General features: G+C 40.3%; 1 protein-coding gene across 3 annotated transcripts in view; it reads left to right on the top strand.

The window, feature by feature from the left end:
* Positions 1-25399, top strand: part of LRP5 (LDL receptor related protein 5) — a 167138-nt gene that overhangs the window by 56274 nt on the left and 85465 nt on the right. For all 3 annotated transcript variants that reach the window (XM_074884798.1, XM_074884799.1, XM_074884800.1), the window contains exons 5-7: positions 1737-1868; positions 21880-22276; positions 22745-22916. In XM_074884798.1, the coding sequence (XP_074740899.1) occupies positions 1737-1868; positions 21880-22276; positions 22745-22916 (701 nt within the window). The remainder of the gene's footprint in view (positions 1-1736; positions 1869-21879; positions 22277-22744; positions 22917-25399) is intronic.

Below are 25399 nucleotides of genomic sequence, written 5' to 3' on the forward strand. Positions count from 1 at the left end.
ATCTTTTGATTTGGAAAATTTGAATGAGAATGATAAAGACTCAATCTTTTTAACACCAATATTTTAAAGACAACTGAAAAAAATGCTTCTCATGACTTTTTTTTTTTTAATAAGTAGAATTACCACAAAATATGTAATGTGCATTTTCTGCTTATAGTGTGGTTTTTGCAGTCCAGACGTGATCATGTTTATCTTCAATATGTATCAAATAGTTCATGAATGTTTCAGTATGGAAGGGATTTAGTTCTGAGCTTTTATTTAAAACATATACATGCCTCTTTTTTCTTTATGATGCTGCTTCAAAGGAAGGCAGGTGTACAGAATTGAGAATTGGATGAAGCTATATATATTTTGTATATGCACGTGATTCCATGTGGTGGTTGGTCTAGTTTTTTCTTAGGATAGTGAGAATGGGACTTGAAAGCAATGGTGTGGAAGTGTATATAACTGAGTAGCTATGGGAAGAATCATCTCTTGCCTAGGGGAGATACTCTTGCCGTTTTGGATTGGCTTCTTTATTTATGCAACTGTAAAGTCTGTTTCCCTAAAGATAATGTTCGTTATTCTAGTAAAGTTTATAGGATATCAGTAAACAGGCTCGAAAGTAAGCAAAAGGAGTTTGGAGGTCGTCTTGGTGATGGAACATGTGCAAGTTTTCATTGAGGTCGTCGGGTGTGCACCCTGGTTTATCTCACAGCTCCAGATAAGAGTTTGTCTATGCTGGATTCCTGTCATTGCTTTGAGCTCAGGGGACGTCCCAGGCTTGGGTCATAGTATTTCTGGGCAGTCACAAAGAAAATATGCACATAGGGAAATAGCATATGCTGAAAATAGCTCAGATGCCACTGACTTCATTAAGATCAGGCTTGGATTTCTTCCTCTCCCTTTTTTTCCTCTTTGTGACTGTCAGTGAAAGCAACACAAGCCAAATTAACCAGAAATTTTGTGGTTTTGTATTAAAACAGTTCAGATGTTCATTGAACCTATGATTGATTGTGGAGAGACCTTGCACAACTTGCAATATAATTTTTTAATAGCTGGCAATATTCTCCATAATTATTTATGGTTACAGTTTCATATCTTGCTGCCGTTTTTTTCCCCATGTAAATGAGATGGGTGCGTGCAGTTGTCATGTGTCTGTCCCTGTCCTGTCCGTCATTCCCCCCGCCCCCAATTTTTTTTTTTTAATGTTTTCAAAATTGCTGATTTTACATGTTGCTCCTCTGGATTTCCTGGTGATTCAGGGATATGTCTTGCTGTGAAAGCTTTGCAGTAGGAAAAGATGTTTCCAATATGCAATGCTACTGTAATGTAGGAATTATACAAATTACTATGTTTTCCTTTCTTTCATAGAACTGGTCACCCCCCACCATCACCATCCTCCAAGCCCTGTTTCCCATTTTCATGATGCTTAGCAGACTCAGCATCCACAAAGTAACTGATGGCCAAAACCCTTAGCTGTGTTCAGCTTTAGAAACGCTGAAAGAACTGTAGAGTGAGAATGTGCTGAGCTGTCAGCTCTTTCAAAATCAGCTTTTGTGTGCATCTCAGTTTAGGTGCCCCTAGCAGTAAGATGTTGGGGAGGGGGGAATCAAACACTTTATTTTTGTGGTTCCTCTGTCTTTTAGCACTAAGTTTGTGCTAGTCATTTGGGATCTATGATTTCTTCCTCATAGAGAAAAAAGGGCTTTAGGAGTTCTAGAAAAATAAAAATAAATCTGTTTGGTTTCTTGAAGTTCACACTCCATGTGAAGAAAACAACGGTGGTTGCTCCCATCTGTGCCTGCTGTCTCCAAGAGACCCCTTCTACAGCTGTGCCTGTCCCACTGGTGTGCAGCTAGAAGACGATGGCAGGACGTGCAAATCAGGTAGGAGCTTGGCTTTTCTACAGTGACAGTGTTGATTTGGTTTGGGTTTGCCGTTTAAAAGTTGAGCCTTGAAGAAGTGAGTTGAGAGGAACTGCCTGACACTCTGAAATGTCACTCTTGTCCTGATGAAGATGGCAGAAATTTTGCACCCAAATCTTCTGCCAAGCTAACAAAGATGGTGATTTTTATCAACTAAAGTAATCCCTTGCATCAGAAATCAGAGAATGTTGACTGTATTTTGTGTTGCCAGTTCTGTGTAGGAATGAAGTAGTATGTGGACCCATTGCAGAAGAATTTTATTAGAAGTAAGCTATTGTAGGACATCTTTCCGTTTGGACAATGGACTGTGGACAGACTTTTGCTCCCTCCCATTTGTTGTCCAGTAGTGGTCAACGATACGGTAGTGGTGGCTGAGTTGTTGCCTTTCAGTTGCACCTCGAAGTCAGCAATACGCTTGAGACATGTTCTGCACACAGATGTGCTAAAAAATTGTTGAAGGCCACGTCCATGTGCCCATATACTATTTTAGAGATAACCCAGTGAGTTGCCCCTGCTTCAATTAGTTCTATAATGAAATAATCTGTACAGAAAAATACAAAATTAAGATTTAAACTAAAAATACTATATTTCTGAAGATTAATCACCCCTCTGTTTCCCTTTGGGCTGCTCTGGGGGAAGGACTTAAGAGAAAATTGCATTGTGAATTTTTTCTTCCTGGGTCTAGTTTGTGTGTTTTGGACATTTTATTTAATTTGAAAAAATGAGGCAGGGCTTTGTGCGAAGAGGCTTATAAAGTTTGGGGCTTGATATAATTGAGCTAGAGAAAATAATGTTCTAGATGGCTGTTCCACGTCACTAAGAAGGAGAAGGAGAGGCTTGTGTATTAGCAGCAGAAAGCTGTTTATAGAGTGTAATAGCTAGAGTGTCTGCTTTAATTGGAAAATATAACTAGATGCATATTTCATATCCGTAAGTTGAATGAGTCTAGTAGTATGCTTTTGAAAGCTTGGTTTTATCACTGATCAGGAAGCCTCTTTTTAAAATGCATCTTACAAAAGCAGGCAATTAACACTGATACGGCGGTGGGACACTAGGAGGCAAGGTTCTGGAGAATGTTCTGCCAACAGACTAAAAGACACTCTGCTGCCTGTCTCTGATGCGTTTTCAATGAGTCAAAGAATACAGTCATTTTCTGATGTGGCTTGATTCCTCTGAGTACTAAAGCAAGCGTAATAGATTCCTTTCATTTGTGAACTTGAAGCAGAATTTGAACACTGAACCTTCAGGGTTTAAGGGCCAGCTTTATTAGCTCATCCTGCTGCAGTTGAAAAGCTTATAAGGTAGTTCTTGCAGCTGCTGAAAGACCTTTCTCTTTCCTCCTTCCAGCTTTGGAAAGTTTCCCTTTCACAGCTTCTAAAAAACATCTCTGAATGTTCAGGACAACCCTTTTAGACGTTCATACTGACCTCGTGTTTCTGGCAGTGGGAATGAAGGTCAGCCCGCTTTTGGCGTTTTGGCCGACAGCACAAGCAGGAGTGACTGCTTATACTGTGCTTTCACCTTTTCATTGTCCGGCCAGACAATCCGTCAAGGGTGTTCGTCAAAGGAGGGCAGAAAAGTGGGATGGGAACAGGAAATCTGGTTTTGCATAAGAATGTAGCCTTTTGGTTCAGTTTTATGGATTATTTCTTTCCCAAGCTCCACATCTTTTGTTGTCCTGTCTGCCTTATGCCAACATCCATGTGCTTCTCTTTCCCCTCTTATTAATTAACTCCTTGGTTGCAAGGAACTGACTTTTTGTTCTTTGCACGAGTCCTTTGTAGTAAAGTTGTATCAGGAACTAGGGATGCAACAGTGTTGACCACCTCTCCATTTTGTTCCCTCTTGGCTTGGGCAAAGTGCAGAAGTACAATGTCACTTGGGCATATCAGCTTCTTTGACGTTTGGCTTTTAAAAGTGAATTACACAAATACTGCTGGGGCTTTGCAAGAAGAAAAAGCATTCTGTTCTCAAAACCTGTGTCCATGTGGGGAGTTCACTGGTGCAAGTATAACGATATAATGTTACTGTATATCTCTGTCAGAAAAGCTCTGAGGCTCTTGGGCGATTTCAGATCTCTTGGATATTGAAGAATACCTACAATGGTAATGTGTGGGTATGAGTGCTCTGTAACTCTTTGCAAAGAGTGTTGAATGGTAATGGGCCTGGGTAGTTAAGAAAACATGAATTCAAGGACAGGGTTTGCCACTATTTGCTTTGCTGTGGGTTATGTCTGTATACATTGAAACTCCAAAATGGGATTTTTACACTTTTTCTAAACATAACTGTTGATATGCTGAGGTGATAGGTACTGTGTCTGTATTAAACTGCAACAGGGGAGGTTCAGACTGGACATGAGGAAAACATTTTTGACAGAAAGAGTGGTCAGAGAGTGGAATAGGCTGCCCAGGGAGGGGGTGGAGTCACCATTCCTGGGTGTGTTTAAGGATCGTTTGGATGAGCTGTTGGGGGATGTGGTGTAGGGGAGAACTTTGTAGAGTCGGGCTGATGGTTGGACTCGATGATCCCAAGGATCTTTTCCAACCTGAATGATTCTGTGATTAAAAGAATAGTTCATTATTCTGTAGTTTTGGCTTTCGGTGTTGATTCATTCTTGCTTTCTCTCTGGTTCTAAACAGTTGCTCTGAATAAATTTAAAAAACTAGCTCTACAGAAGATATCCATCACTAATGATGGATACTAAATATATGGATAGACTGCAACTGGCATCAAGTGTAAGTTCCTCTCTGGGAATGTGTACTTGTTTTGTGCAGGTAGGTGTTTTGTGTTGCTTCCCTCCAGATGTGTGACATTAAGTCTGTTTTCTTTTGTTGGCTGTGAAAATGCTCTGGACTTTCTTGAAGTTCCCATATCAACAAGCACAGGGGTTATATGTTTGGAAAGTAAATCAGCTGCATCTGACCATGTACTCTTAGCAAAGTGAGCATTCGAGCTGTTATTTTTTGAATTACTTAAGAGGTTGTGTTCGACCACTACTGTCTTGGTGGATGTGTCCAAATACATGATCTTAGATAGGTATCTGAACCCACAGAATCACAGAATCATCTCGGTTGGAAAGGACCTTGAAGATCATCTAGTCCAACCGTTAACCCAGCACTGACAGATCCCAACTACACCAGATCCCTCAGTGCTATGTCGACCTGACTCTTAAACACCTCCAGGGATGGGGACTCCACCACCTCTCTGGGCAGCCCATTCCAACGCCTAACAACCTGTTCTATAAAGAAATACCCAATCTTGCCTTTGTAGAAGATAATGAAGTCACAGTTTGTAATGCCCGTCAGAGCCCGGTGGCTCTAGTCTGAGCCTGTGGAGGGTGGCCTAGTCAGTAGTAACTCTTAGTACCTCAACAACTTGCAGGGATCACCAACTCTGAAATTTCATATTTCAAAATGGAGCTTCAGTTCTTAGACCAGGTGGATTTCTTGATTTGTGGAGGGGTTTTTTTGTTGGTTTTTTTGGGTTTAATTTGTTTTTATTTCGTCTGAAAGTCTTCTTTAAGCCTGCTTGAGCAATGACATGAATATTTGAGAAATGGATGTTTGAGAAAGGAACAAAGGTTTAGATGTAGTCATTTAAAAGGGATGTGTAATTCTACCTAATTAGCTCTTTATTCATGCAGTCAGAAAATTGTAAGCCTGCTTTAGTTAATCTTCATTTTCTCACTTTAGATGCTTTCTGATGCAATTACTCAAAGTCTTAAGACCAAAGTAAAAATTATGTGTCTTCTATGCATATTTTCAGGGAAGCAAAGTTTGATTTGATCAGCAATGGACAAGCAGGGCCAGTTTAGAAAGCAGAGCAGAAGTGTGGAAATTTTAAACTCTTGGGGACCTTCTTTCAGTAATTTTGTTGACTTAGAACTACCCTGAGGTTTTTCTTTTTCTTTCTTTCTTTGTTTAAGGATGATATTTATCTTTATGAATGGAATTACTTTGATTCATGAGTCTTTTGTTAGTCTGTGAGGGCTTCTTTCAGCTGTTCCTTCTCCTTTTGTGCTTTTGTTCCCTTCTAGGATTTAGTGAGCTCTGTTGTTGGGCTCGTAGTAGTTTGAAGTGTTGCGAGAAAGATGAAGGTATTAGTAGCTTTGTAAAGTATTAGGTATTAATTGAAGGTATTAAAAGCTTTGTAAATAGCCTATCATGTGTCCAACCGTAAACAATTTGAACCTTTCTTACCTTGCAGGGCAGAGTCTTCAGGTGATAGCTGCATGTCATCTCTTTTGAGCAGCTTCACCTCCTCATCCTTCTCATTCTTGCTTTCCTTGGTGCATAGTGAATGATAGGAATTTACCTGTTTCTGACTACAGCTCTGGTGCACCTGTGCTATGATTTGTACCACTTAATATGAGTATTTCCAGGCAAAATGAAGCCAGGATCTTCCCATCCTGTTCTGCTTTCGTGGAGCAGTTTTTGCTCTGCTAGGTGGACGTGCAGTCTCAAAATGTTGGATGACTCCCCCTGCTTTTTCCTTCCCTCTTTGACTTGACCATGTGGTTCAGTTTAATCACATTCAAACAAGTCTAGAGGTTTGTTTATATTTCATTAGCTAATTGTGATTAAACCCTCATCCCAGTCTCTACTACAACAGCTTTCTGTATGCATCCTTCCAAGATTGAGCTGGTTTCTATAAACAGCATTCAGCAGCTTGGTTCTCTTATGTTTCTGGAAAATATATAATTTCCCTGTGCTGTATTCAGTGTGGCTGGCATACAGCTATTGCTGCAGGCCTTCTAAAAGAATGCCAAAAGCCTCATATTTTTTCTTAGAAGTGGATATATTTCCCTGTAAGTGGTCACTCTGACTTCCTAAATCCCCTCTGCCTGTTGGTGTTGCATTCCCAAAAGATTTTGCTCTCATTGTACATCATTTTTTGATATCACGGTACCAAGTAAATCAATTGTATATGAACTAAAATTAATTTGACAGAATTTTAAAGCATATCATCCATGGCTGATACCACAAAACATTTTGAGTGAAAGCTTAAATACTCCCCACCTTGTCCTCCCAAGTTTTTACTGTCTTATCTCTGTGGCTCTGGAGCTGTAGTAAGCAGGATAAACTAGGACTTCAGCTAATGTTCTTTTTTTATTGTATGGTTTTAACTTCAGCAAGTGCACTCAGAGCTACACAATGTCAGAATTAGTCCAGATCCATGCAGCTTTGGAAGCTGTGTACCCCAAGGTTTAAAAAACTATTTTCCAATTTTACTTTTGTTTCTCGTTGAATGTGTAATGCAGTATATGGATAAAATATTTCAGTAAAAGCGACAGAATTTTATTCATTATGCAACTTCATTGTAGCAATTCCACAGGGCCTGGGTGTCATTAGTTTTTGATCCATTTCTAAAATTGCTGTACTGGTTTTGGCTGGGATGGAGTTAATTTTTTTTTGGAGTTAATTGGTGCTATGTTTTGACAGTGTTGATAACACAGGGACTTTTTGACGTAGTGCTGAACAGTGTTTGTGCCGTGTCAAGGCTTCTCTGTTGCCACCCTGCCCTGCCAGCCAGCAGGCTGGGGGTGCACAGGAGGTCAGGAGGGGGCACGGCTGGGACAGCTGACCCCAGCTGACCAAAAGGATGTGCCATACCATACAGCGTTGTACTCAGCAATAAAAGCCGGGGTGAAGAAGGAGGAAAGGGGGACATTTGGAGTGATGGCGTCTGTCTGACTTCCCAGTCACCGCTAGGTGCGATGGAGCCCTGCTTTCCTGGAATCGGCCGAACACCCACCTGCCGATGGGAAGGAGTGAATTGTTTTGCCTTGTTTTGCTTTGCTTGCACATATGGTTTTTGCTTTACCTATTAAACTGTCTTTATCTCAAACCATTGGTTTTCTCCCTTCTATCCTGCCCATTCTCTCCCCCATCCCACTTGGGGCGTGAGTGGGTGGTTGGGTGGAGCTGAGCTGCCCTCTGGGGTTAACCCACAACAATTGTGCAAACAGTAGCTCTGTTTTCTTTATCTTCTCTGGAGCTTGGAGGGGAAGATACTAATTTCTGCAGTCTTCCTTTTAATTTTGCATGATATATTTTACTCTCTAACATAAGGGAAGTTCCCTGACAATATTTTATCTGCTCATTCTGTGCTGGTGATTTCTCTGTTTCCTGTGCAACCTGTGGCAGATAAATCTTGACATTCCTCAGCATTATACACACTTGTTATGTCTAAATTCCTCTCCATATTCAAGTTTCCATTGAGAGGAATCTTCTTGTGCTTGCTGAAGAAGAACTCCAAACCTTTCTGTGCATTTCTGTAGGCATTGTTTGCACTGAAATCTCTCGGGGATTTCATTTGACACCGATTCCATTTACACTTCATTCCGTTTGTGCTGGGGAAGATGATGAGTCTGTTCCCTTTCTTGTACTTGAAAGCAAAATGAGAGACCTCTCGGTAAGAAGGCATATGGGTGGTTGAGGAATAGGTGTATTTGCATGCCAGGCAAACAGTAGATGACAAATGTGACATCAAGTGCAACTTCAGCAAGTATTTGGCAGTGGGGAACTGTTTAGTGGCAAACTGCATCAACAGTCTTTCATCACAGCTAGACTACTCCTATCTTATGTGCTAAATCCGGGCTCTGATCTTTAACACCAGTAAGATCTTGATGTCCATCTGTATGAGGTATCTCTTCTCTGTCCATGACCTCGACGTTTGCCAGACACTCAGAGAAATGCTCTTGGTAATTTGAAGCTTGCACAAAGGAGAGATGCCTGGAATTAAGGGCAGTGCCGACTCAAGTATGTTCCTTTACTACGCTGAGCATTGCTCAGTGTAGATCTAAGTCAGGGAGCATCTGCACAACTCTTTTAGTCGTATGGTTTAGTTTTAGGTAGTCCTGCAAGGAACAGGGAGTTGGACTAGATGGTCCTTATGGGTCCCTTCCAACTCTAGATATTCTGTGATTCTAAGTAGACTGAGCACAACCATTTCCAGCAAGGGCTATAAAAACATAAATGATTTTCTGCAATAACTGAAGACAAAGAATTTTGCTGCAAAAGCAACAATATAGTAATGGTACCTTGGCTTCTGCTTATCTTGGTATTATCACTGAACTAGGAAAAAATAAATGTCCATATACTGTGGATAGCTTTGTAAGCTTGACGCTTGCAATGCTCAGTAATAGATTACTTCTATCGGGGGTCTTTTCCTAAAGGCTGTGTAAAAAAAAAATTCAGCTGATTAATATGTTAAGGGTAAATGTCCAAGATGACCTTTACTCCTGCTAGTGACTTGCTTTAAGATTTGACAGAGGGAAAAGTATAGAGCAGAAATAAAGAAAATCTGGGTATCTGCATCCCTCTAAAAGGCAGGACCTGTTACATACTGCAGCTGAATACGGATATAGAAGATGCTCTGGTACAGTGGCAAGCGCCTGCTTGGTCCCCTACGTGGGTAAATGATACTATTTTGGTTGTTAACGTGTCTTTTTTCTTCAGTGACACTTGGTTCTTTCTGGTTTCCTCTTCTGAGGTGCTTTTATATATATTAATACATAAATGTGTGAGATTTTTAAAAGACGCTTTCAAGTTTTAATTTCTCATTCTTAAACTAGAGATAATCTCAAGGGGAATTGATAAATTGAGTAAAGTACACTGAAACGTGACTTGTTCATCTCATGATGGTAGTGAAAACCTGGTCCTACTGAAATCACACAGAGCTCCCATAAGTTTCCCTGGGACCAGGGATTGCATCCAAGATCCTCTATGGGTATTTTTTGATGCCTTTTAATAACCCTAAAGTGTTTGTTGTTTTATATTTTAAATCCTTACATCATCTGGAATGAAGGAGGATCAGCTTTATTGTCTTGAGCTAAACTGGCTTACAAGTTAGGATACGAATGCTTTAAAAAAAAAAAAGAAAACTGTGTATATATATACACTATATGTGTATCATAAATGCTCAAGTGCAGGTACTTTTAGTATGTCACAGGTTACCTGTGCATGGCCTGCTGACATAGCTGGCAAGTTTGACATTGAAACAGGTGCCTGAATTCTCAGTTATGTTGGGAACTTCTTTACTCCAGCAAATCTTACCCTTACAGAAGAGAGAGTTCATGCTACTTGACATGTGGAAATTAAACTCTTACCGTACGTCAGTGTGAGCATTTCTTAAAGCCAGCATAAGAGCGGCTGCAATATCTTCAGCTTTATACATAATATGAGTCAAACTAAAAAAGCTGCTCATTTTCAGAACCTTCTACTTAATTAATGGCAGGAGACTGGTTGTTTTAGAGCAGTAACGAGGAGAATTTCTTCCCTTTTCTGCTCCCCCCCTTCAAATGGATGGTGGGTACTTTCTAGAAATCTGATTCCTTTAAGATATCTCAGTCTAGATGTTTGACTAGCCAGCTGCTTTTGCAGTAATCTTGCCCCTTGTATGTCAGAATGTAAGTGGTCATTTAAGACATATGGCATGTTGACCTCAACTCACCAGAGATATATTTCTCCAGTTGAAGTCAACTGTTATTTGCCTGAAAGTGGGACAGCTTTGGCTGTTGAGTCAATCTCCTATGGTGGTGGGAGCTGTGGGGTTTCTGCTGGGAAGGTATGACAGCGGTAATTTCTCAAATGAACTAGGAGATTCTGTTTTCTCAAATGAACACCAGAAAAAACCCTACATTTTCATAATTTGAGAAGGCGGCGCTGACTTCAGGCATTTGAAGAGTCAGCTTCCCTTATTCATCCTTGATCCTGTTGCTGAGGCAGTTGGTCGGGGTTCGGTAATATTCCCAGTGTCTTATTTCTCTTTGCCATTCTTCACAACGCAAAACAGAAAACAGTGGGTTTGGAACCTGCTGGCTGATAGCGTAGGGCTCATACTCGTTTTTATGCAGGAGATAGAAAAGTACTGAAGGAAGAAATGTTCAGGCCCTTCCTTCTCATCTCCTGTGTGTTTCTTGGTGCACATCATACATTTTGGAAGTTCTGTGTCTGCAGTTCCTTGGCTGAGCAATCATCAGTTTCTTTGCGTGACCAAGCCTCCAGGCAAGACAAGCAGGTAGGCAAATCCCTCCACTGCAGAGTATTTCTTCTCATGCGATTTAACCAGCAGAGCAGAAGATCCCTTTGCTAACAGGTCTTCCCGATTAATAAAGAGAAACAGTATGGACTAATCCAGACTTTCTGATTAAGTAGATTAACTGCTAATTAGAGATGAACAGCCCCTTTGTGAAAGGGAAGGGCTAGGGAGACATTGGTTGTTTGGATAATTGCTGTAAATTATCTCTTTCAGGTAGCTGAGAAAGCTTCTGCTGGCATTGTGTGAATAACCTAAAATAACTATCTTGTCTTCTAGCACTCAGAAGATGCTGGAATAGAAATCTTGTATATCAGTAGATAAACTTGGATTATATGCTCGATTTGATTTGGGGCTGTACTGGGAAGGAGCACTCATATCCTAGTCTCTTTGTCATGAGGAAAATAAACAAAAGGAAAACTCTATTTCACCTTATTACCTAGAACCTTGACAGCTGCCTCCTCCTTGTCCACTCTGTGATTGAAATGTGGAAAACCGTGATCTTTTGGTTGCAAGATGCTTTGACTTCATAGGTGTTATTCTGTCCTGTGCCTGGTGTCTGACTACCATAGGGAGATGTTACCCAGAAGTTCTGGAGGAGTTCTTACTCATTTCCCCTCTCCCTACTGCACTCCCAAAGGGGTATCATGCACCCTTTGCTTATCAAGGAATTGTCGATCTCATGTTTTTCCTTTGTTAGGCTGAGATGGGGCTTCTTAAAGATTACTTCTCTGAAGGAGGGATTTGTGTCATTGACATCTCCCTCAATGTTTGCAGCCACATTAGTTCCCTAATCGTAGTGGTGTCTTCCCTCCAGCCAGCAGATGATCTACTGAAAACACCTGTGGGTTTTGCACCAGATGAGAGGGAAAGTTTGGATAATAGAACAAATGTACAAGTAGTCTATGGTCATTCCTGCAAGGTGAAAAGTTATCCTGATTCCAGGCTATGAAAATGAGATTCAGTGGGTTGAGTGAGAAAGTAGCATTTTACTCGCTGCATCTGGACCCGTGTTATATTACTTACTCCAAACACATCCTATTGATTCTTTAGCACTAGAACAATGTGCTAGGGTGTTATTTACTCAGTAAGAAATAGTATTATCTGGAACTATATTTCACTGAAGTACCTTTGCAGTACACCAGAAAAGGTTGTAGTGTCCAGCAATGGGTACCTGACAATCGAGAAAATCTACCTCTTCTATTTCCATTTCATAAAAATTTCATGAGTGTTTTTTTTTTTTTTCATTCATGTGTAGATAGTGTTTGTTTTGAGTCTTTTCCCCTTGCTTTTGTTAGTATGTTTATGATTTTATTTGATCTGTATGAAGGGATTACATTACTTTCTAGTCATAACAACTTTTATCCTCCTAAGTGGGGAGTACTTTGTGTAGCGATGAAATTAAATAGCCTCGTATGGAAATGGCCTTGTTTATAATTTCATTAGAAACGTGCTGTAAGGAGGAAGAAACCTGGGGGGGAGCGAGGACCATTCTGGAAGGTCTGCCATATCATCTTCTAGCTTTGTTGTCAGTGGTTTTCCCAAGCTAGTGAATGAAACTCTCTTCTCAGGCTTTGGTGCATGTTTCAGATTGAGGACCACATTCCATGACTCTGAAACATTGTCTGGTTAGAGGTGGTAACTAGCTCATTCTGCCTGGGGTTAGGGGTTGTGTGTGTATAAAGGAAAAAGCAACACTGTCCCTTTTCAGCGCTGTTTAGTGTCTGGATTGATTCTGGTTTTATGCTGCAGGAGAAAAACACCCTGGGTCTGCACTGAAAAGGTTTCTGGGTAAACTCTGTTATCTTGTGTTCACCATGGGCTAGGTACATCCACATGCAAAGTTACCAAGACGCAGTGGTAACTTGTTAAGCTGCTGTAGCTTGACTGCCTCTTCAAACATTAGGTGGCCAAACTCTATTTTACTGCATCAATATAGCAACAGTGAGCTTGAGACACTCCCTAGATTTGCAAACCCTAATTTATACTTGTTTATGACTTTTTTCCATGGTGTTTACACTTTGACAGATGATTGTGTTAGCTCAGAATTGAATTTTCTGGCTCCATCATCCTTGGAACATAATAAATAATGCTTAAACTTCAAAGCATTATACAGCTGTCAACCTCAGAGAGGGCCAAGGGGATGTGAAGTATTTATTTCTGTTCGTGTAAAGGAGGACAGCAGTGCAGAGAAACTAATGTGTTCTAGAGTCTCTTGGTGAGTGGGAAACATCTGGGTTTAGAAGTCAACAGAAGTGGGATTGTAGAAAAACTATTGGAAGTGTATTTATGTTCAGTATTTAAAACAAAAAATTAGTTATGTATCTTGTTGGGTTGTAATGAATTCTTGATCATCATCTGTATTTGAAGGTGTCGCCATCAAAACTGTTTAACTAGATGGTAAAATGGCTGTCACTTCTAACGTCAGTGATTCCTAACTCTGAGCCGTTGGGGTTGTGTATCTCCAGCAGAGAATAGGTCCATTTAAACTTTAAAACCATGCTTTGGAAGGAAATACCAGCATCCTAAGACTGTACCCTTTTTTTGTAGTGGTGGGGATTTCTGACAGACTTTTTCTTGGCCCATCCTTTTTCCTATGGCTTGTGATGAACTGTTATTAAGAATTCCGTGCAAAGGGATGTTCATTTTTTTGTTAATAAAAAGTAGAAGCTGGGACTGTGATACTGTAAGCCAACATTCAGATTTACCACTTCACATTTGCAACTTTCTCTTCTCCTTCTTTAAATCACGTATAGTATAAACAGACCTCGGGGTGGGGGGGTAAGACTTAGTTGTTGAGGTGCTTGGATGAAACCTCTGCATAATTCTTTGCTTAGCCAGACAATTATGCTGATCTTTGATTCTGGTTACTACCAGTGCAGTTATGACTGTTATACTAATGCTGTTTTGAGTTAAGTCTTCATAAGAGTTATCTACTCCTCCGTCAGTAGTAACTTTACAAAGCTTTGTGCTTGCAAGTGTAGTACTGGGTATGTACAAACTTAAGGTGTCTCACAGGAGCTCAGTCCTAAATTAAGAGTAGGGTAACTATGACTTCTGTACTGCAAAGCTTTCTTTGGATGAAACGTTACTTTTGTCTTAGTCAGCTGTTTTGTGCTGATGATCTTACCAGCTGTACAGTTTAAATAATATTCTGTTTGTGGGGTTTTTTTCGTGGCTGTATGAATGTGTTAAAACTCTGAACTGTAGGGGTTTTTTCTGGTCCAGGCAAAGTAACTGTTAGAGGTCTGCTACTGAGATAAGGGAAGAAACAGCAGACAATAGCTTTTCACTGTAACGTGCAGACAGATATGATGTAATTTCTGAGTTATGTGAGTGCTCTGGTATTTCCTTTCTTTGTCACAAGTGTTAGTTTTCCTTATGCCTACTTACCTTTCATTTCAATCAAGTCCTGTCTGAATGTGGGCACTCAAAACATTCTTTCAAAGAAACCTTTCCTGTTTCTGCTTTGCTGGTTGCATGCTCTCACCGCACACAACTCTTCTGTTTTAAAATGGGAAACCTGATGTGCGTTGCATGTTCTCCCCCGTCCGCAGTGTCAAGTAGGAGAGCACATGGCCAGCTTTTCCCAGCCCGTTGCCATCACACAGTGTGAAGCAGTGCTCTTCTCTCCCTCTCAGACTGGAAGAGAAATAAAGACCTGACCTGGGATGCGTAGTGCTGTTCATGTTGCAGCTGGCTATGTTAAGGTATCCAAGGAGAATATATAAAAAGACTTTCCATTTATTTCTAGGTATTACCAGAGTTTGTTTCAACTCCTTAAATATTTTTATTTTCTGTGGAAGTTGAATAGCTGGGATGGAGTTTTATACAGTGTTGTTGATTTAAAGGTCTCGTAGTGAGTTTCATTGCATCATTTTTCCTGTGGTGTGAAGAGCATCTAATGCCAAACCCTTGTGCAAGATGTTGTAATTGTTTTAAATATTGTAAAGCTTATTAAATAGCGTGGCAACACTGCCTGTTTTCATACAGTCCATACACAAGAATGATGTTTTCTCCCACTCCCATATTCCGCCCCCATCCTCCCCCTCCTTTTTGCCATACACTAAAACTTTGCCAGGTAATTCGCTGTATTGCAGCAAGTAGCAAAATCCCTTGCTTTTCTAATAAATTTTTTTTTAGTTTATCAAGAGTGCTGAGATAGCTGTAATCAAACAGCTTGTGAAAGAGTTGCCTACAGTCAAAGTACTTCTAACACACTCTTTTCAAAAAGTGCTTACTATTTTGTTCTTTGGAGAAGAGCTAAAAGCTTTCCCATTTTTACGGTTTATCTCATTTTTTTTTTTCCCCCCACAAATACAGAGATTTCCAAAGTTGCCTGTAAACAGACTGAGTCTGTACATGCAGATGCATGCACATGCACATACATAAAACTGGGGGAAGAGTCCCACAATGGAGCATTGTTCTAGCCTAATTAGCAGACAGACAAATGGGAAAGGAATAGCATGGCGTTTTCTGGCGTAGATTAGCAGAGGCAGCCACTGCAGTCTACATTTGTTTAGGTTGGGTGAATAAATTGGAGCATTTGTTACTGTATTATAGATGTCTTGTCACTTGTCAAATGTGAAGTGAGCCAAGGGAAGAAGAAAAAAGGCTCTTGTCAAGCTGGTGAGATGGCCGGCTTCACTGCTGTCAGCTCTGATTGCAGTTAATTTTGCAAATAGAATACAGTTGCCATTTCCAGCACTGAAGCATGAATTTCTAATAATGAGAGCACAAACCAACCAAATCAAAGCAAACACTATTCCTAGCATGGATATTAAAAATAATTGATTACTGGGTATGGGGGAAAAATGTCACATGTATGAGCAAAAAAAAAAAAAGTCTCTTAACCTCTTTCTATAGGATTTCTTGATTGCAGAGGGAGAATATAATCTTCAGGGAGTGAGAAATAACTGCCTTGAATGGTATTATTTTGTTCTCTGTTCTGTTTGTTTTTTAAATTCAGATACTGTTATGCATGTTAACCAGGACAGTTCATTGGCTTTTATGGATATTAGACCTACTGAAAAGTTCTGTGGAAGGACTGCAGAAAGCTTCAGCTGAATAAAAAAAGAGAAAAAAATAAGAGAGTTTAAAGTTTAAACCAGTTGGAAAATAAAACGACAATTTGAACTTGCGTCTTTTGAAATGCTTTCTAAATGGAAACTTTAGAGAGACATAATTCCTTTTGTTTTCCTGCTCTATGGTGTGCATGGAGGACTTTACATAAACTGCTGCTGAAGGTTTGGTCGCTGAATTGTGCTGTTGGAATAGCTTGCATTCCTGCTCCCCCCAAAAAAGGCTTTTGTTCATTGTATGGTGTTATATATGACCATGTTATAATAGTTAGCAGTTCTGCTGGGAATCTCTTAATCATGTGGTTACAAAAGTGACTGCGGTGAGAGAGGTTTTTGAAGATGAATTTAATTAAATAAATGCCATAGCACTTTAGCACTTGGTAAATAGCTAGCTGTAATGTATTAGGCAGGTTCTAGGGTATCTAGGATAACGCTAGGCAAGTCACAGCAAAACACTTCTGCAGCCTTGAAAACATTCCTACCGACATTAATAATCAAAATACCTCCATGATACAGATAAAACTAATGAGCCAGACAAGCATGTTTGTCCAGGTCTTTAGAGAGAACCAATGTCAAGTTCTCATCTCTTAGTGTGTGCTCAGAGCCTGCTGCCAACTCTTTTTTCTCTAGCAGAAATTTGTTAATAGGGGCAAATACGGTTATAAACCAACACTGTGATTTTAAACCGTGCTGTAATGAAAGCCAGGATTTTTGCACCTATCAAAAATTACCCACGATAGTGATCTTTTACCAACTTTCGAGCGGGGGGTGGAACATAATGAGATATACTGTGATAACATTTTCTCTGCTCACATGGTTTTTTAATGTCCAGAGTTGTAGATGCATGTCTGTCAAGGGTCTTGTTGTGTAATGGTTTGACTTAATTTTAAATCTGTCTACAGTATAAATTGCCAAGCAGCCAGAACTTTAAATCGGCCAAGTAGCTTATTGCTCTTATTATTTCTTTTTCCCATAAGGCTCAGTTAGAGGTATTTCAGAAATTAGAAGAATTTCCCAAGAAGCATCCGGTTCAACTACCAATAAACTGTCCTGGTTGTCAACTGCTGAAGTGAAGATTTTTTATTTTTTTTTCTGGTCCGCTAGGTCAGCAGAGAAAAGTTTTCTTCTCCCTGTTCGTTTTTAGCTGTATATATGTCCGTGGGACAGAACTGAGGTTGGGAATATTTCTACAGTAGTGTTTGCCTACAGAAAAAGCCGGAACAGTTGGATATGTCAGGAACAGGATTGTTTTCTTCCCTTTGCAGGAGGTTGTATTTGTTCTGTAATTGTTGATTCAAGGAGTCCTGGCTGTCCTGGTGCTGGTCAAAATACTATTTAGTATGCACGTGAATGTGTGATCATATGCACAGGTGAAGATAGGACAGAGCTGATGAGATAAAACTGAGTCTGCTCGTTGCTGCTGTGAAGGAACTGAAGACTCTTTTGGTTTTACTTGTGAATTTTAGGGGGGCTGTTACCAGTGTCTTTCAGCCTGTTGTCTAGCCAGCATCTCTAGGCATAATTTGGGCCTTAGAGTGACAGTTCCTTCCTCTGGTACATTCAGCTCTGACCTTGCTCACAGTGAACTAAGGTGAAACTGCAATCAGTTGTATGAAGAGGCAAAACATATGCATGTGATTCTTATCTGTCTGTTCCCATGCTTGTAATGTTGGTTGCCTTAGAAATACATGTAATATTGGTAATTGCTGTGTTATCAGTTGCTAGGCATGTATTTGATGCTTCTCTGCTTCACACTACTCATACTTTAATATTAAGATTATGGTTGCAGACACATTAATATAGTAGAAATTCAGAAGTTAAGATGGATATGAAGCTCAGAGCGCTGTGGGTGGCTGAACAGCTTCAGCGCTGACCACTTTTTGAGGCAGTTGAGCTAAAATAAAATTAATTTATAATTTAAAATTCTTCTGTGCTTGTAGAGCACTTGGATGACCAGATGCATCCCCCTTTCCATGTTGAGTTTTGAGGCCTGAATTTTTATTTAACTTTCACTAAACAGGAGGTTTTAATTTGACTCCCGTAAGTGAAATATTTCAGAAACATAGAAGCAAGATATAAAACTTGGTTAGATGAGGTATTTGTTTCTGCTGTAGTGGCTGTGCTGTTGTAGGTTGTTCTCCAACCTCTGCGCTTGCAGATATCAGTGTCCTGGTTTGCAGGGGCACTCTCTAACAGTGATATTTTTTTTCCCCTTTGGATATTAAGGTGTAATTTTAATTTGCATTAGAAAATCAAATGTTTTCTGTGTGTTTAAATGTGTTAAGAAATAAGACCTTCGGGAAATTTTCCCTGTAAAGACACTGTTTGGTGGTAGACAACCTGTCAGAGGTAATGTGGAGGTAATATTGGTCCGTATATGATATGACCTAGGTTCATTTTCATTTCTCCTGTTGTCAAGCTAACATGTGCTGGACAAACCGGTGTCCAATGACACTAAATTTTTTGGAGATGGTAATGTCAGAAAAACCTAAGTATGTTTCATGCTTAGCACCATGGGACTTGATACCAGTTAAGTACTTCTATTAAATGTCAACACAAGTTATGAAACAAGAGATCTAAAAGCCTTTCTTTTTGAACAGGCTCCATAAAAATACCATTTTTAACACTGCATAGACCAGTTTTGAATACAAACCCTTTTATTATTTTGGAGATCCTCCCTTTCTGCTTAAAGTTGATTCTCTCCATATTGTCTTGGTTTTGATTTGTTCTCCAATGTGGAGATGTCAGCGTAGCCCTGAGACTACTGTTCCTGGGGTAATCCTTGATGTAGAGAGCAAGAACAGCATCACAGACTGGGGATTGCTTTTGTTCCCAGATAGCTTTTTAAAATAACTGTCTGGGAACTGTCTTGCATTTGATGTACTCTGAAGTATACAGTGAAGTAGCTGACAGTGTCGCCTTTCGTTCGTGTTGTTTGCCATTATATGTAGTTAATCTTTCAAAGATGATTTGTTGGAATATACATCTAGTAAAGGAGCATGGTAGAAGAGGAGGTATAAGCTGTATATTGGACTTCTGTCCACAGTGGTCTCTTTTAAGAAAACAGTTGATCAGATGATTGATTCTTCACTGTTCAGGAAGTAAACCAGCATTTTAGAGCGTAATATCAAATACTGTTTTAGGTATCCCGTTATTTTTATTTAGTAAAGGTACTAAAATCCAGGAGATTCATAAATCTTCTGAAAATGAATGGTTTTGCTAGCAGTGCCTTCTAAGCATTACTGATGCAAGTTGTTCCCTTAACAGAGAGGAAACTTTCAAAAGTGAAAAACTGTTGCTGTGCTTACCTAAGGGGGCAAGTGGAGGAAGGATGCCTTACAAGTTGTCTGGTCACCTGGGGCTGTTCCCTTCTTAACTTGGGCAACAGGTTACTAGTTTTGCTATGTCCAGAGAAGTGAGCAGAAGTTTCAAGCATAAGATACACTCTTCCTGAAAACCTGGTTTTATTTTGCAACCTTTGAAGTTAGAAAATCTGTATTAAGGAAATTTGATGGTAGACATCTCTCTTGCTTTGCTGTCAATGTATGGGCTTTCCCTCCTCCCTTTTCTTTACGTGGTTTTTGAGCTCTGAGTTATTGTTGCTTTCTTTCTACCCAAGCCTTCCCTCAAAGTTTGTTGGTGCAACTGATGCTGTAGTTACCAAACCTTGTCAGCTAACGCTGCTGGAAGAAGCACTCTTGCTGGAGTCCCGCCCCGTGGCAGCACACGTGTTTGTGGAGCTCTGCAGTGAACCAGTCTGGTTGTTAACTTGGGCTGATGGCTTTATATCTGTTGAGTTATTTGTTGTTTGGATCAGCTCTTTAGCGTGGTTTGCAACACACAGCCGTGCTGTGCTTGCGTGCGAGAAAGCGTAATGTAGAAGTGAGAACGAGCAGCCCATGGCAAGGAGAAGGACAGTGCCACTTTATTCAGGAGCTGTGGTGACTTGAGGTAGTTCAAAGTGCACATCAAACCGTGTCCTTCACGTTGTGTAGCAAACTTGTTTGGGTGATGTTACAACACTGCTTTTCCAGATCATTTTACTATATATTTGCAGCCTGAGCACTGTTTCTTTTCAGAGCTTCTGAGATACTATTTGGAGACTAAGGTCTGACTTCCAAACCCAAAAGCAAATAGCAGCACAGTGACCGTGAATTTTGTTTTGATGTGCAACAGATTCAACTTCTCAGTCTCCAGAACCCCATATGCATGCCTAGGTGTGAATTATTTCTAGAATAATATTTTCATGAGGATTTGAATTTCCGTTATTCTTAGTAGGCTCAAAAGCTATGTCCCGTGTTGGCCATTTTCATTCAGTCTGGGCTGTTGGTGGGAACTGGAAGTTAACACCTCCTTTTGTTGTTTGCTGGTCTGGATGAAATGGGACAAGTGACTTTTGTTTGATTTCTAGTTTTTCAGTGTTGCTAACCGATAAAAACTCCTTGTCAGTTTTCAAAGTACTCAACACTTCCCCTGTGCTCTGCACTGGTGAGGCCACACCTGGAGTGTTGTGTCCAGTTTTGGGCACCTCAGTACGAGAGAGATCTCGAGGTGCTGGAGTGAGGGCAGAGGAGGGCAACGAGCTGGGGAAGGGCCTGGAGAATAAATCCTGTGAGGAGAGATTGAAGGAGCTGGGACTGTTCAGTGTGAGGAGGAGAAGGCTGAGGGGAGACCTCATCACTCTCTACAGCTCCCTGAAAGGACGTTGTAGAGAGGTTGGTGCTGGTCTCTTCTCACAGGTGATTAGTGACAGAACAAGAGGGAACGGCTTTAAACTGCAACAGGGGAGGTTCAGACTGGACATGAGGAAAGAATTTTTCCCAGAAAGAATGGTCAGAGAGTGGAATAGGCTGCCCAGGGAGGGGGTGGAGTCCCCATCCCTGGGTGTGTTTAAGGGTCGTTTGGATGAGCTGTTGGGGGATGTGGGGTAGGGGAGAACTTTGTAGAGTCGGGCTGATGGTTGGACTTGATGATCCCGAGGGTCTTTTCCAACCTGAATGATTCTGTGATTCTGTGAGCATTGATTTAGTACAGAGTAGGAAAAAGACACATACTCATATTGCTCTATTTGTGCTGAAGCGTGCATGGGTGAATGTGGGGGAAATGTGCTACGAAACTGGATGTTTTACTGTGTGTCCTGGTTTTATACTGATAAAAGAAGTTGCCAGAAAAATGACACTGAAGATGCCATTTGTCTTTGAAATGTGCTCCAGGTTGTTGTCTGGCACCCTCTCCGCAAGCAGCGAAACTTTGCAGTGGGGAGGAAGAATAGAGGAGAGAAAAGAACAAGAAACAATCCTATTGCCTTAGAATTAGTTTTGCCTCAACTCTGGCCAGATGATAATTACTTGCTGCAGTTGCAACTTGCTTTCTTGTTGGGCCGTCTGGAGCAAATCATTAATGTAATTTGTTTACAAAATACTCAAGTCTTCTGTTAGCCCTTGTCATTTATTATGGAGAGCTTGTGTGTGAAAACCATGTCTAATGCACTGATACAGCTAGTGGGAAGTTTGGCTGAGCTGAGGAATTCTACATAATGTGATGAAATATTTGGACCTATCCCCACCAATTTTTATTTTTTTTTTTAAGCTAGAGATTGGCATGTTCCATATTGGTTTAGGAGGCTGTCATTGTGAGATAAGAGTGCCAGCACAAGTAGCTAGGTGAGAAGAACTGATTAGGAATAACTTCCTGCTTGGACAAGTTTATATTTCAGTGAAAGTTTGATGTCCTTATTTTAAAGAAATCTCTTATTATTATAGTGGCAGTGGCAGTTCACAGCCTGCTGTGCTGTATTGAAGTGTTCGCATCAGTAGTAAAGGAAATGATACCATGAATGGTTTTCTCCCCAGGTGCTGAAGAAGTCTTGCTGCTTGCTAGAAGGACTGACTTGAGGAGAATATCCCTGGACATGCCAGATTTCACTGACATTATTCTCCAGATAGACAATATCAGACATGCAATTGCCATAGACTATGATCCTGTGGAAGGCTACATTTACTGGACTGATGATGATGTCCGGGCAATTCGTCGGGCTTACCTTGATGGCTCTGGAGCACAGACTCTGGTAACCACGGAAATCAACCATCCAGATGGTATTGCTGTGGATTGGGTGGCGAGGAACCTCTACTGGACCGATACTGGAACAGACCGCATTGAAGTGACCCGGTTGAATGGAACATCAAGAAAGATCCTTATCTCAGAAAACCTAGATGAACCTCGAGCAATAGTGCTCAATCCTGTCATGGGGTAAGTTTTGTGGTTTTTGATAGCCCTGTGATAGTATTTGGATCCAGTTTATGGCCTCCTGAAACTGAAAATCTGCAAATTGTGAGATTATGTGTGTATTATTGGTCAAATGTTCTGGAAATAACTGGCTTTACCATGCTTTATCCCTTTGATACCGTGTGTATAAAATGTGACTTCTAAATATAGTGTTCTTCAGTGAACCTGTACATTGTGTGTTTGGTTGAAATTTCTTTGCTTCTTCAGTGTTATCATAACTATGAAAGGGTCGGGCCACTGCACATTTTTAATAGTTTAATTTATTTAGTGCTCAAACTTTATATTGTCATTGCTCATTACAGTTTGAGTTGGCTTGTTTGCTCCAGTTCGGGAAGCAGAAAGTTAGTAAGTTCTTCCAAAAGCAGGACAGATTTGACACTTTTTCATCTTGTACGTTATGTGCATTGAATGTTTCCCCTCGTTTTTTTACAGGTACATGTATTGGACCGACTGGGGTGAAAGTCCAAAGATAGAATGCGCTTATTTGGATGGCTCAGAAAGGCGAGTTCTGGTTAATACGTCCCTAGGTTGGCCTAATGGCTTGGCACTGGATCTTGAAAAAGACAAGCTTTACTGGGGAGATGCAAAAACAGATAAAATTGAGGTGAGTAATACAGCCATACTTGTGTGCATTCTTAGAAAACAAGTGCTGTTCTCATGTGCCGCTTTGCCTTGGATACTTTTATCCATTTTTTTGAGGAGTCTGTTGTTTCATTAATATTAACATGATATTTAGCATAACAAGACGTATTTGAGAAGAAAGGAAACACATTCACATGGTTCAGAAAACTTTTGAAAGAAAAGTTATGTTTGTTATGTTTACATTGCTACAAGTGTCATTTAATGGCTTGAAATCTCAGGTTTTACCTGAGGCTTTTGTGACAAACTGAGACACTCAGGTACAACCTCTTCAAAAGATGTTTTGACTTCTCCATGGTGCTTGGAACTAGTATCTAAAATTGCTGCCTGCAAAAGAGTTGATGCAAGGTTCGTGTGCAGGAGCAGGTGGATATGGGTGCCCTAGAGAGCCGTATTTCAGGACCTTAATGATTATGTGGAAGCCAGATTCATGGACAAGAAGTAGTTTTTAATGTACTGCCTGCTTTGAAAACGATATAGGCATTCTACCTCTGAATTTGAGGTGGGGAAATCCTCTTCACGATGTTGGATAAACACTTACGACGATATTTAATATTTCTTAATTGTTGAAAGAATGTCTGATAGAACACAGTCTGATTCCCTTATGCCCCCCTTTTTTGGGAAGAATTTTCTTAAAAATGCAAAAAGATCGTCCTGTCTACCTATTGTTCAAACACTAGAGAAAGTTGGACAAATTATCTGCTTGTTTGTTACAAAGTGCTCCCCGGAGTAAGGTAGTGAAATTCACTGCTTAAATCTAAAAATATGGTCAAAGCAGGCATCTGTACTGGTCTAGTCATGGACATTAGCAATTGCACCAGGGAGGCCAGAGACGTTTCAAGAGACATTCTCCTAAAGGAGATGTCTTTTTCCCATTTTTTTTTTTTGCATTAGTATCCCATAAATAAATCTTAATCTAAAAGAATAATTGTGCTGGCACAGAATTGAAGCAAGTCTTAGATATCGCTGCAGAGAACTATGTCCCAAAGTAGTGTCACTTAGAGCAGAAGGTGATGAATTAAATAATTAAAAGCGTTAGAATGAAGCTCTGGAGCAAAGCTTTTTTGGGCTTCTGAGCATTTGTTCATGAGATTCTGAGGTTTCAGTGAATTATTAACAGTATTCAACTGAGAGGAAATTTGGCAAATTGATAGAGTTTGATAATGTTGTGATATAGAAGGGCACATGGCTTTTGTGTAATCTGGGAATACTGATATACAGCCATTTTATAATTTGTTGTTGACGTGTTCATGGAGTTACTGAAGACCTGTACGTGGTAGTGGACTTACTTGCATGAGTGTGTCCATTTAATTTGAGACAGTTGAGGATATGGATAGAGAATATGGATACAGATCCAGATGTATCACACAGATGTTGTGAGGAAATCTCAAAACAGTTGCTTAAGACCTTGTTATGTTGACCACCACCCTCAGTGCTTAGTTTCTAAATAAAATAGTTGTTTAAGAAGTGCATCTGATTACTGGCCACTTGTGCTCCTATTTCTAAGAAGGAAAAATTGGGTTTTGAACCTCAGTCCAAAGTTGCTATAGTAGGTGATGATTAATTCAGAGGTTTGGGTGACAGCATGAGATGTGACCTGAGATCAGGCAAATTCAAAAATTCCTACTCTGTTATCATTAGGTCATTAGATTTGTCAGCTAGACAAGTATTCCTTTTTAATGTCGTGTTAAGCTCCAGGTGACCAGTGGCCATAAGTCGCTTGACCTGGCTGTGGTATGTTCTTACCATGAAGTAGTTGTTTATTTTCCACAAAGATGTTGGAAGAACAGTTTGAAACTTAAAGGTGCTAAATAATTAGCTCTGAGTATTTTAATTTGAAGAGGGAATTCTCCAGGGAATTTGAATTAGCTTCAAAGTAAGATGAGGGGAATAACTAGCTAATTGAAATCAATTCATAAAAACAATTATCAAACCAGAATGTGAGAGTAAAGACCACCCAAAATGTTTTTTCTGTATAAAGCAATAATTAAAAATTTTCTCCCTATGGTATAAGCTAGTTTGCTGAAATCGTGTTTTGACTGTGCTGTTACAACACTCTGTTTCTGTACCGATACCTTGAGAAAAGCAACACAGAATTTTTGCCCTTGGTCGTGGCCTGTGAAGCCAATTGAGTCGTCATGTTGTTTTGGGGAGTAGCATATGCAGCATTGTTAGATAAATTTTGAGGAATGACTGTGCTCTAAAGGTTTGGCCCTTGGGAAGAGGGGAAGCAAGACTGCTCGTTCCAGAAACGTAACTTCAGTGTTTGGCAGTTGCTAAGTACTGGGCTTGATGACTGCCAGGGAGGTCCTGCAGGACAGGGAATGTTCCAGATGCCACCTTTCCCAGCTGGGACTGTAGTTGTGCAGTGCGTTTCGTGGGTTTAAGTGGTCTAGTCAGTCTGTCTCACTTCATTGTAAGGCAGCGAAGCCAGTGGTACTGTCTGGT

The sequence above is a fragment of the Strix uralensis genome, chromosome 15 (genome assembly GCF_047716275.1).
Source record: "Strix uralensis isolate ZFMK-TIS-50842 chromosome 15, bStrUra1, whole genome shotgun sequence".
NCBI lineage: Eukaryota > Metazoa > Chordata > Aves > Strigiformes > Strigidae > Strix > Strix uralensis.